This window comes from Physeter macrocephalus, chromosome 16 (assembly GCF_002837175.3).
Source record: "Physeter macrocephalus isolate SW-GA chromosome 16, ASM283717v5, whole genome shotgun sequence".
NCBI classification, from domain to species: Eukaryota; Metazoa; Chordata; class Mammalia; order Artiodactyla; family Physeteridae; genus Physeter; species Physeter macrocephalus.
Genome location: NC_041229.1, coordinates 80,837,092 through 80,854,303, shown reverse-complemented (window position 1 = coordinate 80,854,303; position 17,212 = coordinate 80,837,092). Strand labels below are relative to the sequence as shown.

The 17,212-nt window shown below is 33.6% G+C and overlaps 1 protein-coding gene across 7 annotated transcripts in view; it reads right to left on the bottom strand.

Annotated features, from left to right (window-relative positions):
- Positions 1 to 17,212, bottom strand: part of METTL15 (methyltransferase 15, mitochondrial 12S rRNA N4-cytidine) — a 478,750-nt gene that overhangs the window by 380,846 nt on the left and 80,692 nt on the right. For all 7 annotated transcript variants that reach the window (XR_003683604.2, XR_008619590.1, XR_003683605.2 and 4 more), the window contains exon 3: positions 8,388 to 8,524. Coding sequence is in view for 3 of the 7 variants with exons in the window: in XM_024119057.3 (XP_023974825.1) it covers positions 8,388 to 8,524 (137 nt within the window). In the remaining 4 variants the exon portion in view is untranslated. The remainder of the gene's footprint in view (positions 1 to 8,387; positions 8,525 to 17,212) is intronic.

Below are 17,212 nucleotides of genomic sequence, written 5' to 3'. Positions count from 1 at the left end.
ACCGAAAAAAGAGTAGGGGGTACCTAACACAAAAACTCCTTTGTAGAGAAAAGACCTGATCCATAGGCCAAAATTACTCACAGAGTACATGGAAAATTGATAAAAAGAGATTAATTAGTAATATTTCTTAGTGAAATTTATGAATGTCAAAAATATTCAAAGAAATATATCTAGTAAGCATCCAGCCTAGTAGTGGGAGGAAGGAGTGAGAAACAGATTACCTAGGAAAGGAAAAAATAAACTGGGTTGACCTCAGACTTCTCCACAATACTACATGTCAGAAAAAAAAGAGTAATATCTATACAATTCCCAAAGTGCCATCCTAAATCAACTGTTGCCCATGTAAGAAAGCATTAGAAACACAGTGTTGGGTAGACAAAGGCATAGATGTTTCCCTTTTGCATATTTATAGAAAAACTAAGATGTAATCAATTGGTAGAAAAATGAGCCTACATAAGCAACTTGAAAGGGGACTAACAGTGTTATAAAAAGGCTAGTAGGGTGCACTGAAATGAATTAAATCAATTTAAGTATGATTACTTTAGATATTACTGCCAAACAATGCAAATGTTAACTAATAATCATAATAGTAGATATTAATGTCTAAAAGCCAAAATCATATTTTAAAAGCCAAGACGTGGGAAAAGAGAGGGAAATAAAAAGGGGGAAATAAAAAGAGGGAAATAAGTTCTCACTTTACATGGGGTGGTTAATCAAAAAATATTTCTTTCTGCATACTTAACAGTAAAAACTATTTAAGTACTTTTAATCTTAAAAAATACTAACATCAGCCAGTAGTAAATTTAAAAAAATTTTTAAATGTCATCAAAATTGCTAGAGAAAAGGCAAAAACAAATATGTATACGTGGATAATAGACAAAAGAAAATTTAAATGTCAAAGATAATTTCAATAAAACACAAAAATAGAAAATATAAAACAAGATGACATAGAAAGAGTAAGCATATCCTGATTTAATTACCCTTTACAAAAAACAGATTTGTTTACACAAAGTAAATACATCTGGTATTTGTTGTTTATAGGAAGTACATCTAAAATAACACAGCATAGAAAGACTTAAAACAGCAATAATATGGATAAGGATAAGACTATATTAGAATGAGAATTCTAATATATTAAGTTATAATTACATAAAGGAAATATTCTGCAACCAATAAAATTATTCATTAAGGTAATTTAATGAAATAAGAATGTGCTGATCATGTATAAATAGAATCAAATTTTTTAAACTATTTATGTGTATATGTATGAATGTATATATATATGTGTATATATATACATATATATATAACCAAAAAGATTAGAAGGAAGTATACAAAACTTAATTTTGATGGTGGTGGACTATGAATAATTCTAATTTTCTTCTCAGCACTTTTCTGTACTTTATCATTTTAATTAAGAAAAAATATTAGTCAGAAACATAAATACTATAATCAATGGAAAAATATATCATCATCAATGAAAAATATATCGACATCAATTCTTTCTAAATTAGTTATGTATTTAATACAATTGATCAAAATGGTCTTTAAACTTGGCCAAGATATTCCAACATTTTAGAAGTATAAAAAAGTAAAAATATCCAAAAAGTTCAAACAAGAAATAGTACATACAATATAATGAAATATTGGTAATTAAAAAGATGGAATGGGGAACCCTCTTGCACTGTTGGTGGGAATGTAAATTGATACAGCCACTACAGAGAACAGTATGGAGGTTCCTTAAAAAACTAAAAATAGAACTACCATATGACCCAGCAATCCTACTACTGGTCATATTCCCTGAGAAAACCATAATTCAAAAAGACTCATGTACCACAATGGTCATTGCAGCACTATTTACAATAGCCACGACATGGAAGCAACCTAAGTGTGGTTCTGAAGAACCTAGGGGCAGGACAGGAATAAACATGCAGATGTAGAGAATGGACTTGAGGACACGAGGAGGGAGAAGGGTAAGCTGAGACAAAGTGAGAGAGTGGCATGGATATATATACCCTACCAAATGTAAAATAGATAGCTAGGGGGAAGCAGCCGCATAGCACAGGGAGATCAGTTCGTTGCTTTGTGACCACCTAGAGGGGTGGGATAGGGAGGATGGGAGGGAGACGCAAGAGGGAGGAGGTATGGGGATATATGTACATGTATGGCTGATTCACTTTGTTATAAAGCAGAAACTAACACACCATTGTAGAGCAATCATACTCCAATGAAGATGTTTAAAAAAAAAAAGATGGAATGAAATACACAAAATCATTACTACTGATTAAGGTGGTGGAATGATAAGTGAGTTTCATTTTTTTCTATATACTTTTCTGTATATTATAAGTTTACCCCAATGAGAATATCTACTTTTATAAACTGTTGAAAGTAACAGCTTATTATATTTTTATAATCTGCTTTACCTAGTCAAATGATGGAATCAATTATAATTTTCATTTTTTCTTTATACATGTCTATATTCTCTAAACTCAGTGTATGGAGCACATATTATCCCTAAATTCAGAAAACAAAAAATTGTTTAAAAAAATAGTCTTTCAATATCCATCTTCCACTGTGGTAAAAGTCAGCCAACACCCCACTGCTCCAATTTTAATGTGTTTCCTCTTGTACAGTCTTCAGAGGCAATAGGGAAAAGTTTCAGTTTTCAAACAACAGGTGACCTGACATGTCATCTTTTCTGAAAGAGCTAAAATGGGTTAGCCTAAAATTCAGCTTTCCCATGAATTGCTTAGTTTTCTGTGAAAATGTTAGTTTCTATTTTTGACTTAGTTTTGACAGAGTGAAGAACATGGGATTTTTCAGGAGAAGCATAGGCTACTCTTTGACAACAACAAAATAAAAAAATAAATGAAAGAAATTACTATATTTTCTCAAAAGATGTATACATTGAAATGACAAAATGTTTCCTTTTTGCACACTTTACTGCAAGTTGTAATTACATATTTTTTTTTAATTACTGAATCACGTGTTTAACTTTACAATGCAATGAAAAACAGTTTTAAAATAAAAAACAAAGACAAATAATGAACAATGTTATTGATGATCTTCTTAAGAATACATATGTAACCCTAGATATCAATTACAGGATATCATATGTATTTTTAAGAAGATAATCAATTTATCTAATTTGTCAATCCTTCCAACAAACCATCCATCCATTTATCCATTATCCCCAGAAATAATCCGTAGCCCAAATTTGTGTTTATCTTTATCATGTATATTTTTATACTATAACTATACATGTAGATATTTATAAATAATATAAAGCATTAATTGGCTTTTTCTACTTTACATACATATGCGGAGATGCATCATATAATCTCTAGGTTTGTTTCTTTTAACCATTGTTTTCCCTTTCTCCATACTTCACCCCCACCATTAATTCCTTCTTTCTCAAGTTCTTCATGATTGTATATACAAACAATGCATATACAATTCTTTTAACATTAAGATATCCATGAAAAATAAGTATCATTTCCCCCATGAGCTCACTTTCAAAATTGTTACGTCTTCCCAGTTTGATAAGTATAAAGTATTATACCATTATTATTTTAATTTCATTTTCCTCCTCACTGCTACTTATGTGGAGCGCCTTTTCACGCATTGATCTTCTGTGACTGACCCTTCTATCCTTTACCCACTTTTCAAGTTGGAATTTGTTGTCTTATCAAGTTTGAGAGAACTCTTCCTATATGATAAATATTGATGGGGTTCAGGAAAAGCTACCTCAAAATATGGCAACTTGGCATAGTGAATATTTTTAAACTGAAGGAATTTGAGAAATGGCACATGTAGATCATAAGCTCTTCATGTGAGAGATGCCTGCCTAAACCCAAAAAAGCTTCCTTATCTCTGAAAATGAAGGGACAAGAGGAATCTAAATAAATGGGACTTGCTAAATATTGCCCACATTACTATCCTTAGCTCATACCCTTTGTCCTATCATATTTTTCTGTAACTTTCCACTCTTCATCAAATCTAATATAAAAATGCTCCAGTTTTACTGTATCTTTGGGTCTTCATTTCCTTATGAAGTCTCATGAATCATGTAAAACTTAAATAAATTTATATGCTTTTCTCTTATTAATCTGCCTTTAGTTACAGGGATCCCAGTTGAGAACTTAGAAAAAATATATTTTTCCTCTTCTATAATATCAATCCTTTTCCTATCCTCCATATTACTAATATATCTTCTCTAAGTTAACTGTTTGGAAATTTTACCATACGATTTTTGCCATATATTTTTTAAATATTTATATAAATAGATATTTCTATTATTTACTTTTATGGATTTATGATTTCGAGTCTCAACTAAGACAGTTTCTTACCTTTAGATTGTATATATAATCTCCTCAATTTTCTAATAGGACTTTTATTTTCAATTGTTTCATACATTTTTACTCTATCTGGAAGTTACTTTTTTTTTTTTCCGGTACGTGGGCCTCTCACTGCTGTGGCCTCTCCCGTTGCGGAGCACAGGCTCCGGACGCGCAGGCTCAGCGGCCATGGCTCACGGGCCTAGACGCTCCGTGGCATGTGGGATCTTCCCAGACCGGGGCACGAACCCGTGTCTCCTGCATCGGCAGCTGGACTCTCAACCACTGCGCCACCAGGGAAGCCCTGGAAGTTACTTTTGAATATGATTTAAAATAGGGGTCCATTTTATTTTCTTCAAGTTTGATAGGTATTGTACCAACACCATTTATTTAATAATGCACTATTTTCTCAATGAATTAAAACACCTTTATCTTCTCTTAAATTCTTTTACGTAGTAGAATCTATATCTGGATTCTCTGCTCCACTAACCTACTTGCCTATTCTTATGCCAGTATAATATTGATTTCACTACAGTGACTTTACAGTGTGATCTGACATCTGGTAAGGCAAGTTTCCTCTCAATTTTTTCTTTTTCCCAAAAGACCGTGTCACTCTTCCCCCCATATCTACTCAAGATTATATTACCTAAGTTAAAAAAAACACACATCAGTTAAGGTGAAATCAATTAATATACTTCCTGGAATTACAATAAATACATATATGAATTTGGGGAGAACTGGCTTTCTTTTATAATAGTAATTTGCTTTACCCCCAAACACATATGCTTTCTCTTTTGTTCAGATCTTTTACGTCCTTCAATAGAATTATATAGGTTTATTTTTATTTGGAAATGTGTCTTTCTTGCTAAATTTATAACTAAAAATTTTATAAAGTTTTAGGTGCTTTGAAGAATGGAATATTTTTTTCCCATTTCCCTTTCTAGATATTTACTACTTGAGTAGATTTTTAAATTTTTATCTAACCATTTTGTATCATCTTATTAATTTTACAAGTACTTTTGGGTTTTTAAGTATTCAGTCAAATCATTATTAAAAAAAAGACTATTTTAACCTTTCTTTAGTTTTTTAAATTACATCTGCCAGACCTTCCAAAAATACTGATTAAAATATATATAGAAGTTAATCCATATTTACAACCTGATTTTTGACTAGATTGTTATAGTATTTCACCTTTTGGGAAAATAATTGCTATTTGTCCTTGGTTAATAGGCTATTTTATGTTTAAGTAGTTGACTTATATTTCCATTTAACTTAGAGATTTTAATAAGAACAGCTAGCTGATCATTGTGATGCTTATCAATCTATCATCGATTGACTATCTGATAAGGAGCCATCCTTGTATTCTTGAATTAAACCCTATTAGGCCATAGGTATTATTCTTTTCATTAAATGAAGGGTGAATTAGATATGCTAGTATTGCATTTTGAATTCTGCATTTATATACTTCATTGAGGTTGGACTTTTTCTCTTTTTCCTTTTATACTATCTCTAGCAGAATTAGGTATTAATGCTGGATTCAATATAAAATGAATTTTAAGAGCTTTATTTATTTACCATGGTCAGGACTAGCATAAAGGGCAACGTTCTTTCCTATTCTTTTAAAAATTTATTTATTTATTTTTGGCTGCGTTGGGTCTTCTTTGCTTCTTTGCTTTGTGCGCGGGCTTTCTCCAGTTGCGGCAAGTGGGGGCTACTCTTCATGGCAGTGTGCAGGCTTTTCAGTGTGGTGGCAGAGCACAGGCTCTAGGCACATGGGCTTCAGTAGTTGTGGCATGCCAGCTCAGTAGTGGCTCACGGGCTCTAAAGCGCAGGCTCAGTAGTTGTGGCATATGGGTTTAGTTGCTCCGCGGCATGTGGGATCTTCCCAGACCAGGGATCGAACCCGCGTCCCCTGCATTAGCAGGTGGATTCTTAAGCACTGCACCACCAGGGAAGTCCCTTTCCTATTCTTTATAAGAGCTAGATAACAATTGCAAATCTGATCACTGTGCATTTTTCTATGTACTTTAGTTACCTTTCTAATCTCTTTTATGGTAATAACCTATTAAAGTTTTATAATTATTGAGTCAATTTTAATAATTTATATTTTGCTAGGACATCATTCATTTATCTAGGCTTCACATGTTGCCACAGAATTACAGGAGTATCATCTTATAATTTACCTTGTGTCTATGGTTGGTCTTCTCTCTCAAACTTAAGCATATATTTTCGCTCTCTTTTTCCTTTAACAATCAGTGTGAAAAAGGATTTTGCTATTTTCAAATAATGCAAAGAATGATCTCTTGGGATTTCTTTCTCCTTTTGTTTTTTTGTTTTTCAGTTTCTTTGATTCCAGCTTTTCTCTGTATTAATTACCTCTTCCTGCTTTATTTTGATTTATCTTATTGTTCTTCAATTAACTTATTATGTTAGGCAAAGGAATTATTTTGTCGATGAACTAAAAATATCTCAGTAAGATTTGAGACAAGATAGTATAATTTAATAAAATGAGATTATTGGGTGATGGGTGAAATACATCCCATCTCTATTAAGACATGCATACCTTTTAGCAAACCATTTAATATGTGTAGCTAATAGTTTCCACATCTGTAAACTGAAGAGAATACAGAGCCTCAAGATTCCTGTTAGGTAAAAAATTACGCCTGATAAAATTGATAATTTTAAGCTCCATTTAAGAAACTAGGGTGTTTGAAAGAATAAGAGACCTTGGGAATCACTGCCTTTAGAAACAATATCTAAGAAAATTCAGGTTGTCTATGATAGTGAAATATAATGGAGACCTATACTCATTCTATAAATGTTCAGGTCATAATCAAGTGAACTCCTAAGAAGTTTCACAAATATGAATGCCCTAGTACAAGACCTTCTTAAAGAAGGTGCATCTAAGTTACGTTGCTTAAAATGACAGAACGATTAAAAAAAAAAAAAAAAACTACTATGCCACTAAACCACATCCTCATATTTTTCTTAGAAATAAAGAACCTGCGGTCAAATGGGTTTCCAGGGACTCCATAAACACTGTGATCTTGCAAACAAAAGTCTAGGTATATTTATTTACACTTTTGTTGGGAGATTTAATCACATTGATGGATTTGCAAAGAGTCTGGGACCTGAGAGAGGTTGAAAAAGACTATTCTAGATTAGTAATCCAACTTTCTACCTTTAGTCTGTGATTAAACTTTTCTATGGTCATACTTTTGCTACTTCACCAAAGAGACCTTTTCTTTGTTGGATAGCTACAACTAGTAAAAACTCTAGTTTATGTCAAGTCAAACTTTACCTCTAAAATTCTCATCTATTTTGTTGATTTCAGTCTCTGGAGCTTCACACAGGAGAACAATTCCCCATTACAGAAAATAGCTATTTACATATTTGGAGATAGCCATCTTAATTCCAAGATATTTTTCTTTTTCAGGCTGGTGTCTTCTAAACAACATAGCATATGGACATAACTCATTAATTCAAAATTTTTTCTCTAAAGGAAGATGCTTTTACAACTCATGAAGATGATAACTTTATATTTTTTAAAAGTTCTCTAGTAAATGCTCACTAATTCTGAGAAATGAATAGAGTGCTCTACATTTACTTGTGAATTTCAGAAGGATTTCAAAGAAAGTAATTGCATTATTGTTTCATGAATTCTACAGAATTCTACAGAATTTTTACATATTTATTTACTCCACTAAATTCTTAGAAACTGTAACTCATGAAATACGTTAAAAATGTTTTTAAAGTATGGGTTATTCGTCAAAATACTATTCATGGATGGATTTCAACACATTTTCAAATCTTAGCCAAAAATAAGTTTTTGTATTTATACTTATGTACAAAGGATAAATGCAGTAATATCATTATTTTAAGTGATTCTAAAAATATCATTTACATCAATTATTTTTGGATAAAAAGGGAGGAAATACTTAGCGGAGTGACGTATAGTATCATACAAGGGAGAACAAATTCCAAGATGGTAAACTAAGCTCCATAAAACTTAGCAACAAAATTAAATAACTATACAAGTGTATTACTTACGGGTACAATTCTGAAAGCTGTTTAGCTATTGCATAAGCTGTTGGGTCTCTGTCTAAGGCATACAGAGTAATATCTGACTCCTTCTGCAGAATGGCTCTTGTGTGTCCTCCTGAACCAAATGTCATATCTAGAAAAAACTAGCCAACACAGAAAAAGAAAGTTACCACTTAGCATGAACAAAATTTATTCTTGCCAGCTACCTTATTTCTAGACACACATAATGCTTTTCAGAGCTGATAGCAAATAGAAAAACAAATCACTTTTTTTTTTTTTTTTTTGCCTAGAGTTCAATTTGTTATACATGAGGTCTGGATCAATTATGAGTGATCAGTCCAAAAGAATTTGTCAGAGTAACAGCAAAATGATAATCTTTGTCACAGGCTGGCCAATTCAAGGCAAATTTGCATTTCCCCCCATAAGTTCAAACTAGCCACAGTGTTGTGCTGCTAGCTTTTTCTTGCTTTCAAGCACCTGACTAAAAATGATATTTCCAACAATTTCTCATCATTTGGAGACAGCTTACAATTGGTGTGGCTCACTTTATCTCAAGTTCTCTAAATGCTTTATATTAAACATAAAAATATTCAAGAATACAGAGAGAGAGAGAGAAAGAGAGAGAGAAAGAGATTATACCTAACAGTAGTCATGGGACAAATATTTAATTAACAAATCAGACCTGAAAAAGCCCAGGGCTTAAGTCAAAACACTTGGGATAAATTATAGCCTTGCCACTAAGTAGCTACATAGCATTGGAAGAGTCATTTAAAATTCCAGGGTTTTTAGATTTCTCCAGAGTTTAAAAAGAAAAAGAAGGTCTAGAAGAAGATACCCCAATACCTGCCTAATTGGTAAGGTGACATATAATTTCTCATCTAAACCAAAACACTTTTGGTAGTAAAAGATTTGCCAGGATAACAGGATACAAGCTTTGGGAGTACATATGTTTAAATGCTTGGATCATTGAAGATACACAATGAAGTTAATTGGATCTGAATCTATTTCTTAGCTATTTTATTTGGCCACACTTAAAAAACAATGCTGGCCCACTTAAAAAAAAAAAAAAAGCCAGCTGGAAGTTGGGCAAGAAACTAGACCTGGACCATAAGAAACGTGTGTAAACAAGGTAGTTGATTGTAGTTGGTTTGGAAGTCAAGACACTCAGCACATCGTCTCAAAGTTACGCTCTTAGTTTAATGTGCTCTCTGAATAAGCCTCACTGGTATGATGAAAATAAAAATAATTATTCCAATAATACTGAATACTGTGACAAATAACATAAACTATAAGTCAGACTGTTAAAAATATTTAAACATATAACTTTTTAAAAGTTCATGTGTACATTGCACAAAGGAAATTTCTGTAATGGATTTGAACATTTCCCTGCCCTGAATGTTACAACTTATTTCAGGGAGAGTGGTCAGAGACAAGGCACAATTATGCTTTGATTTTTTTGGCTATAAGCTACCATGCTGAGTCCTGTCCTCTGATCATGTCCTCAGAAAAGTTAGCCTACTATTCAAAGAATAATATGGAGGAAATCTTCTGATCAAAATTGAGAAGAGGAGGGATGTAAAATATAAGATGTAGATGTGGTTAAAAAAAAAAGGTACAAGCACTGCTTCTTAACAAATTTTTTAGTATAACTTAACCTTGCACTTCTATCACTGTCAACACAAAAGGTATGGCTACATATATTTTTCAACTTTTTAAACAGTAACTTTAAAACAACACTTAAAGTCTTATTATTGGTATGGCTGTTAGGAGTACATATTTAATCTCAAGATTGAATAATTTCCTCTCCCAGTCTGTATACTTATTTTATGCATCTATGAGGGTAAAAATCTTCTACCATAGCTCGCCTCAGTTTTAAAATTGCTAGAGGTTTAGCATGATTTAAACAAAGAACTTTTCCGGGCAAAAGTATATACCATTTTCTTGTTATGCCCCGATATCAAGTCTTATATAGCCCTGGATTTAAACTAAGAATATATCAAATAAAATAATTTGCATATGATTACCTTATCCCAAGCCAGGAAAGTCCCAATCAATATTTAAAAAGAAAAATCCTTATGATTAAAAATATTCTGGAAAATGTGAGATGATTATAATTTACATGATTATTTTTTAATATATCATGATTATGCCCTTGGAGATGTACTGACAATCAAGAAGTTTCCATAGGAAAAAATAATCTATTATTACCAGTCAAGTGTAAAACAAAGCAAAAAGTGGGAGACAAATGGGATTTATGAAACTAGAACTGAACCCCACAATATGTCCTGGGTTAATAGGTGATTGGAGCCATCGACTTCCATTTTTTAAATTCTAATGTACACTGTCCATCAAATATAGTAAGTGACTTCTCGGCCTTACGAGTCACCCAGCACTACAATTGAAAAGGGAGCCAATTAGTTTTTCCATTCTCCTGGGTCACTAACTTGACATAAGACCACATTTTTTAATTTGTACAACTTGATAATAAAATAAGGCGACTGGATGATTTTTTTAACAAATGCACAAGAACAACATATCTGAATGTTTCAAAATAATCCTTTTATGAATCTCAACTAGATATATATGCAAATGTTTATCTTATGCTCCAAACATATATGGAATTCTTTCTTTGAAATTACCTGATAAAATTTATCTAAAAAGCCGAACCCATATGATACCAAGAGTTTTTTCTGGTAATTTCACTCATCACCTTATAACCCTGGCCAAATCATTTTAATTCTCTGAGATTCAACTGCTTCATCTAAGAAATGGGGATAAAATGTACCCTTGTTTACCTCAGATATTTATAAAGCTTATCTTATTTCTTCCTTAAAACAATGAAGTAGGTGTTAGTAAATTTTACATACACAGAAACTAAAATTACACTAAGCTAGTAAATGGCAAGTGTACGAATTGAATACAGGTGTACCTGGCTCTAAAACCCGTGTTCTTTCTCCCACTGACTCTGCATTAAGTCAACAGAGTCTATATCTGCACACTGCTTTATGACTTTCCAAGCATTAATGTTTTCCTACTTGGTCTAACAAATACTCTGTAACAGAGTATGGAAAAGTGGCATTATTCCCATTTTTACAAATAGAAAACTCAGGTTCAGAGAGATAATGTGACTTAAGATCATAGTAATAGTAAGTGAGGGAAAGAGGATTCTAAACAAGGTCTCACTAACTCTGAATTCTGTGATTTTTCTGAAAGAAAATAAAGAGAAGAAGGGAGGGAGGGAGTGAAACAATAAATAAGAAAAAAATAAGGGGATGGTATAAGAAAGAATCATGGCAGAGATGGCTTTACAAAAATTATACAACAAAAGTTTAGTGTTTTATAGATGACCCATTCCCACTGGAATTAAGGCTCTTGAAAAGCCATCTTTCTGTATCTTTCTCTCTCTCTCTTTCTCCCTCTTCCTCTCTCTCTGTCCCTCTTCTCCTGTTTCAAGAAGATGCCTAGGTATCTAGAGCTTTAGAATGTATGTTCTTTGAGGATATTTGCATGGAAGAAAGAAAAAACTTTCTATCTTTCCTATCATTTGAAGACAACCATTTTTGTATCTTTTAGTTACAAACAACAACACAGTTCAGAAAGAGAGAATGCTAGTTACCCTGGGTACGTGGTATCTTTAAGGAAAAGAGATGAGAGACTTCTTTGAAATTGGGTAGAAGAGAGACGGAAAAGGTGAACAAATTCCAGAAAGGCGCAGGACCAATAAAGTGACTGACAGGTGGGAAGATCTCAGAGCAGCTGGCTAGATGATGTACTGAAGGGGAAGGACCCTCAATCACAGGGTTCCCAATGTTACCGGAGATTTCCATGCCTCTATATGGCATAGAAGAAGCAGAACCTTTGGTCCCAGAGAGTCTACAAAGGTTAAAACAAAAGGCATCTTAGGCGAAATTAAATGTGACATGAGGTGAGTAAGAAGGTGCAGGGTCTCTCCATAGCTCTGGATGGTGTGTGGGGTCTGGGGGATAAGTGAAATTGATGGCTTCTCAGCACAGGGAGACTGGGGATCAAAATCAAAATGAAGGTGATATAAAAAAAATAAAAACTAACATTTGAGGAAGAGGATTCATCACAACAATTCTCCAACACTGCCTCCAATTCAATATGGTAGCATCAGTGCACATTAGTAGGTGTTTAGTGTATATTTAATGATGTGATATGAAAAAAGAGCTCAGTCTCCCAATGTAACTATGATAAAGATTGCAACACTCATTTGTACATATGAATTCAAGATGTAAGACTCATTATGATAGGATCACATAAAATAGTCACAAGATGCCCAACTTTTAAGTCATTTAACATCAATGTATTCCTAATATTAGCAATTGATTTATTAATGAACAGAACTTTTTCAGAACATTAATAATGATCTGTAATTATATAACTCTATAGCACCATGTTTTTATTTGCTGATCAGTCTCCTTTACATTTGAAATAAGAAAATGAACATTTCTTATCTTATGTTAGCTCTTTTAATCAAATACAACTAAATGACATTTTATTCCATGGTCTTCTAAATATCATAGAAAAGATTAGATTTTACTTTTCACCATGATGAGTCACACTTGAATAGTTAAGCTATAGCTGTGGATCTGATATGGACACGGTACAGACACAGAATTTCAGAGCTCAGAGGGACATAACAGACTATTCCACCTCCTCATTTTACTTATGAGGAGACCAAGGCCCAAAGAAGGTAGCTGGTAGCTAGTTGAGGGCAAAGCTAGTACTAAAACTCAGATCCTGTGCTCTTTCCACTTCATCTCATAATACTCCCCCATTGAAATTATATAATCACACTGAAATAAAAACAATCGTTCTTTGGAAAAGCATTTTCTTAATATGAAGATATATACAAGTGGGAATTCTGCACCTTAAGCCTCCAACACAGTTAAAAACAACCACTGTTCTACCATTTTAATTTTAAGACTTTATGATGATAAATCTGTGGAATTTAATTCCAAAGACAATTATGTTTTATATGTGGCCTGAAAAAAATGTCTGCCCATTATGTGTAATAGCAACTGGTGAAGACTGACTTCTTGACAGGTTACAGTTTTCAAGTTGATCTTGAAATTAAAAACAAAAAATTAAAACACCTAAAATCATAGACTCATGGGTGATTAAAACTAGAAGGGCCTATAGAAGTAATCCAAATTTAATTCCGTCATTATATACCACTCTGTCTTTCTAGATTATATCTATATCCCTTTTATACTTCTCAAATGTGATATCCTTTGAGACAGCTAAGGCTGCTCTCTGAAGTGGGGAGATTGACAGAAATCAGGGGATTTGCCCAAGATCACCCTGCATAGACTAGATATTTAAATGATTTGTTTTTCCCAATACAAGACCTCTAATCATTGAAATTTTCACACTGGAACAACACTGCTAAAATTGGACAGGAAAACATTTTTGGCCATGAACAGTATGAGGGCAGATCTTCCAATTACATTTTTCTAATGTTGATTAGTCATTTCCAATCTGTGCAAGACTTTTAATAGTAAGTTCTCATCTGAATTTGGAAACAATATGGCCTTATTTCACTTTAAAATTTCTTCCTATGAATATTTTCTTTTCTGGCAATTACTAATTTTGAATTTTTTGAATGAAAGTTCTTTTGCAAGAATTTTAGTTAAACTTCACCTATTTGTAACTAGCTTCATTTTGAAATACTGAAATGTCTCAGGCATATACTTAACTTTCTAGAGTTTTTTCAGGAGGTAATTAAATTAAAATGCATGGCATTAATTAATAATCTGAATATTTACAGAACATCCAATATAGATAAGGCCATAGAAGGTAATACAAAGATAATAAGTTATGAGCCTTCCAGTTTGGTAAGAGAATTTAGACATGCACACAAATAATTATTAGTAAAAAGAAATCAACAATATAAGAGAGGTATATATAATATTTTACAAGGAGTAAAAAAATATTAATTTTAATCAGTAGTGAGATGAATGAAATTGAAGTAGGTTACAATTCAGCTGGGCCTTGAAGGTTGGGCCGAACTCAGAGCTCACCCTTTCTTCTCACTCTCCATATTTTCCAAATCAAATTAGTTACCAAGTCCAGTTGATTTTACCATACAAAGATATCTTAAATCTTTCTACTCGCTTTTTCAATTCAGGCCCCCATATTTCTTTGTTTTATTATTGCAGTAGCCTCACAACACATATCCATACCTCTAATCTCACTTCTAATTCTTCTCGCTACACTGTTAACAGGATATCCTTTCTAAAATAAAATTGTAGCGTGTGAAATTCCTACTTAAACCGTCTCACAGGCTCTCCAAAACTACATGATTGAGTCCAAACTTCTAGGCAAAATGGACAATATTCTTCATATTCTGGCCTCCTCATTTCTTTCCAACATTATCTCTCACTGCTCCCAGACATGAGTTTTACAACATATTCTCTAACCATACAGAAGTATGTGCAATAATCAAACATGCCAAGCTGTCTCATGCCTTCTCTCCCATTTTCCCTTGTTCCATCTCTCTCAAATTTTATTCCCAAACAATTATGAGAATCCTAATATGTCCACAGCTCTATTCCAAGAGTTAGAAATACAATAGCAGGGCGAAATAGACATGGGTCCTGCTCTCATGTATTCAGCCTGGAAGGCTGAGTATCTCTAACATACTGTCCTTTCTTTCTAGAATAACCTCTGAAAGATGCCCTAAACATTTGTGTCCCTGGTGCCAAACAATAAATAACACTCAGAATATAACCAATAAATATCTGCTGGATAAATAAAAACAAGGAGAATTAGAACTTAAAAAAGGCATAGACATAGGAAAGGATATGTCAGATATAAGGAGAGAAAGTTTGACTGGAATCCAGGATTTATTAAAAGAAGAGGGTGGAAAGGATAAAAAGGGAAAAGAGAGAAACGGAAAAATGAACAACTTTCATGTATGTTCCAGATACTGTTTTAATTTTTGCAGTATGTACCCTCTCTTAATCCTTGGAGTAGCAATGTAAGATAGACAAACTAGGAGCTCATGCAGGAAAGGTAGTGTGAAATCAAACTGCAGCAGTCCTAAAAGGCTAGGGTAAGTAATGTACACCATATTTGCTAGACGCTGGACAGCTTTGAAGACTTCCTTTTTTAATGTACAAAAAATAATTTATTCCCGTGGATATGGGGAGGGGGAAGGGTAAGCTGTGACAAAGTGAGAGAGTGGCATGGACATATATACACTACCAAACGTAAAATAGACAGCTAGTGGGAAGCAGCCACATAACACAGAGAGGAGATCAGCTCGGTGGTTTGTGACCACCTAGAGGGGTGGAATAGGGAAGGTGGGAGGGAGGGAGACGCAAGAGGGAAGAGATATGGGAACATATGTATAACTGATTCACTTTGTTATAAAGCAGAAACTAACACACCATTGTAAAGCAATTATACTCCAATAAAGATGTTTAAAAAATAATAATAATAAATAAATAATAATAATAATTTAACTGCCAATAGTACTAGAGGGATGGTACAGTGTGAGAATATAGTGGTGACCTGGTGTAGAGCACCCAGGTAAGAGGACATAAAAGCTTGAACTGGCAATAGGAATGGAGAGTGATAACAAATGTATGCACTTTTATTTCATGCTTATTTTATGCAAAACGTGGTGCTAAACATTTTATCTGTATTATTCGTTCATTTTATATACAGGCATAAATATACTCACATACACATTTAGTTAATTGAACGTGATTCTCAAAACCACACTCTGAGCCAAGTTACTATTATTATTATAATACTATTTTACAGAAGAGAAAGGGGAGGTTTAGAGAGGGCTAGGTAAGTTGTCTGAGGCACAGATTATGAATGATGAAACCTGATTTCAAAAACAATTCTCTCTCCTGAACCTGTACTACTAATTACTTTGCTTTTTTTTTTTGCGGTACGCGGGCCTCTCACTGTGGTGGCCTCTCCCATTGCGGTGCACAGGCTCCGGACGCGCAGGCTCAGCGGCCATGGCTCACGGGCCTAGCAGCTCCGCGGCATATGGGATCTTCCCGGACCGGGGCACGAACCCGTGTTCCCTGCATTGGCAGGCGGATTCTCAACCACTGCGCCACCAGGGAAGCCCATTTTGCTTTTTTTATAGAGGTGAAATAGTAACTAGATGTGGTGAGTGGAGAGGTAAGAAATATTGTTTAAATGATCACAAAGCATGCTATCTAGGTAGCTAAGAGGATAACAGACACCATTTATTATGCAATTACATGCCAGTGCTAACTATGCCACACACTTTAAAAACTTGATCTAGTTTAATTCTTACCACGGCCTGTACGTTAGGTAAAATAACTCCACTTTACGACAGATGAGTGTGTTGGAGCCATTTACTTTGGAAAACGTGAATGGGTGGTACAATTAGAGATAGAGGCAGAAATAAGCATTTCTTTTCCCTCTCTTCCACACTGCCTCTCCATGCCCTGCCACCTCCCAGTTAGTGTTAGAAAGGCCAAGGAACAACTTTTTACTCCAGAAGAGAGAAAACTAAAAGTATATGAAGATACAGGCAGCCTGACAGAAAGAACAAAGAGGTTTAAGAATTTCATATAGGAATAGAATAACTCTTTGTAGTAAACTTGAAACAGTGAAGTGAGGGACATGGCTGAACAGAGATTTTGAAGAGAATAAAAAAAAACACATACAAATGTAATAGGCCTAATTATAACAGCAATAATCCATAGAGGGAGCAAGAAGTTTGGTTCCTGAAAATGCTTAAAGAACATTAAGTTTTAATTGTATTTTTTTTTTTTTTTTTTTTTTTTTTTTTGTGGTATGCGGGCCTCCCTCTG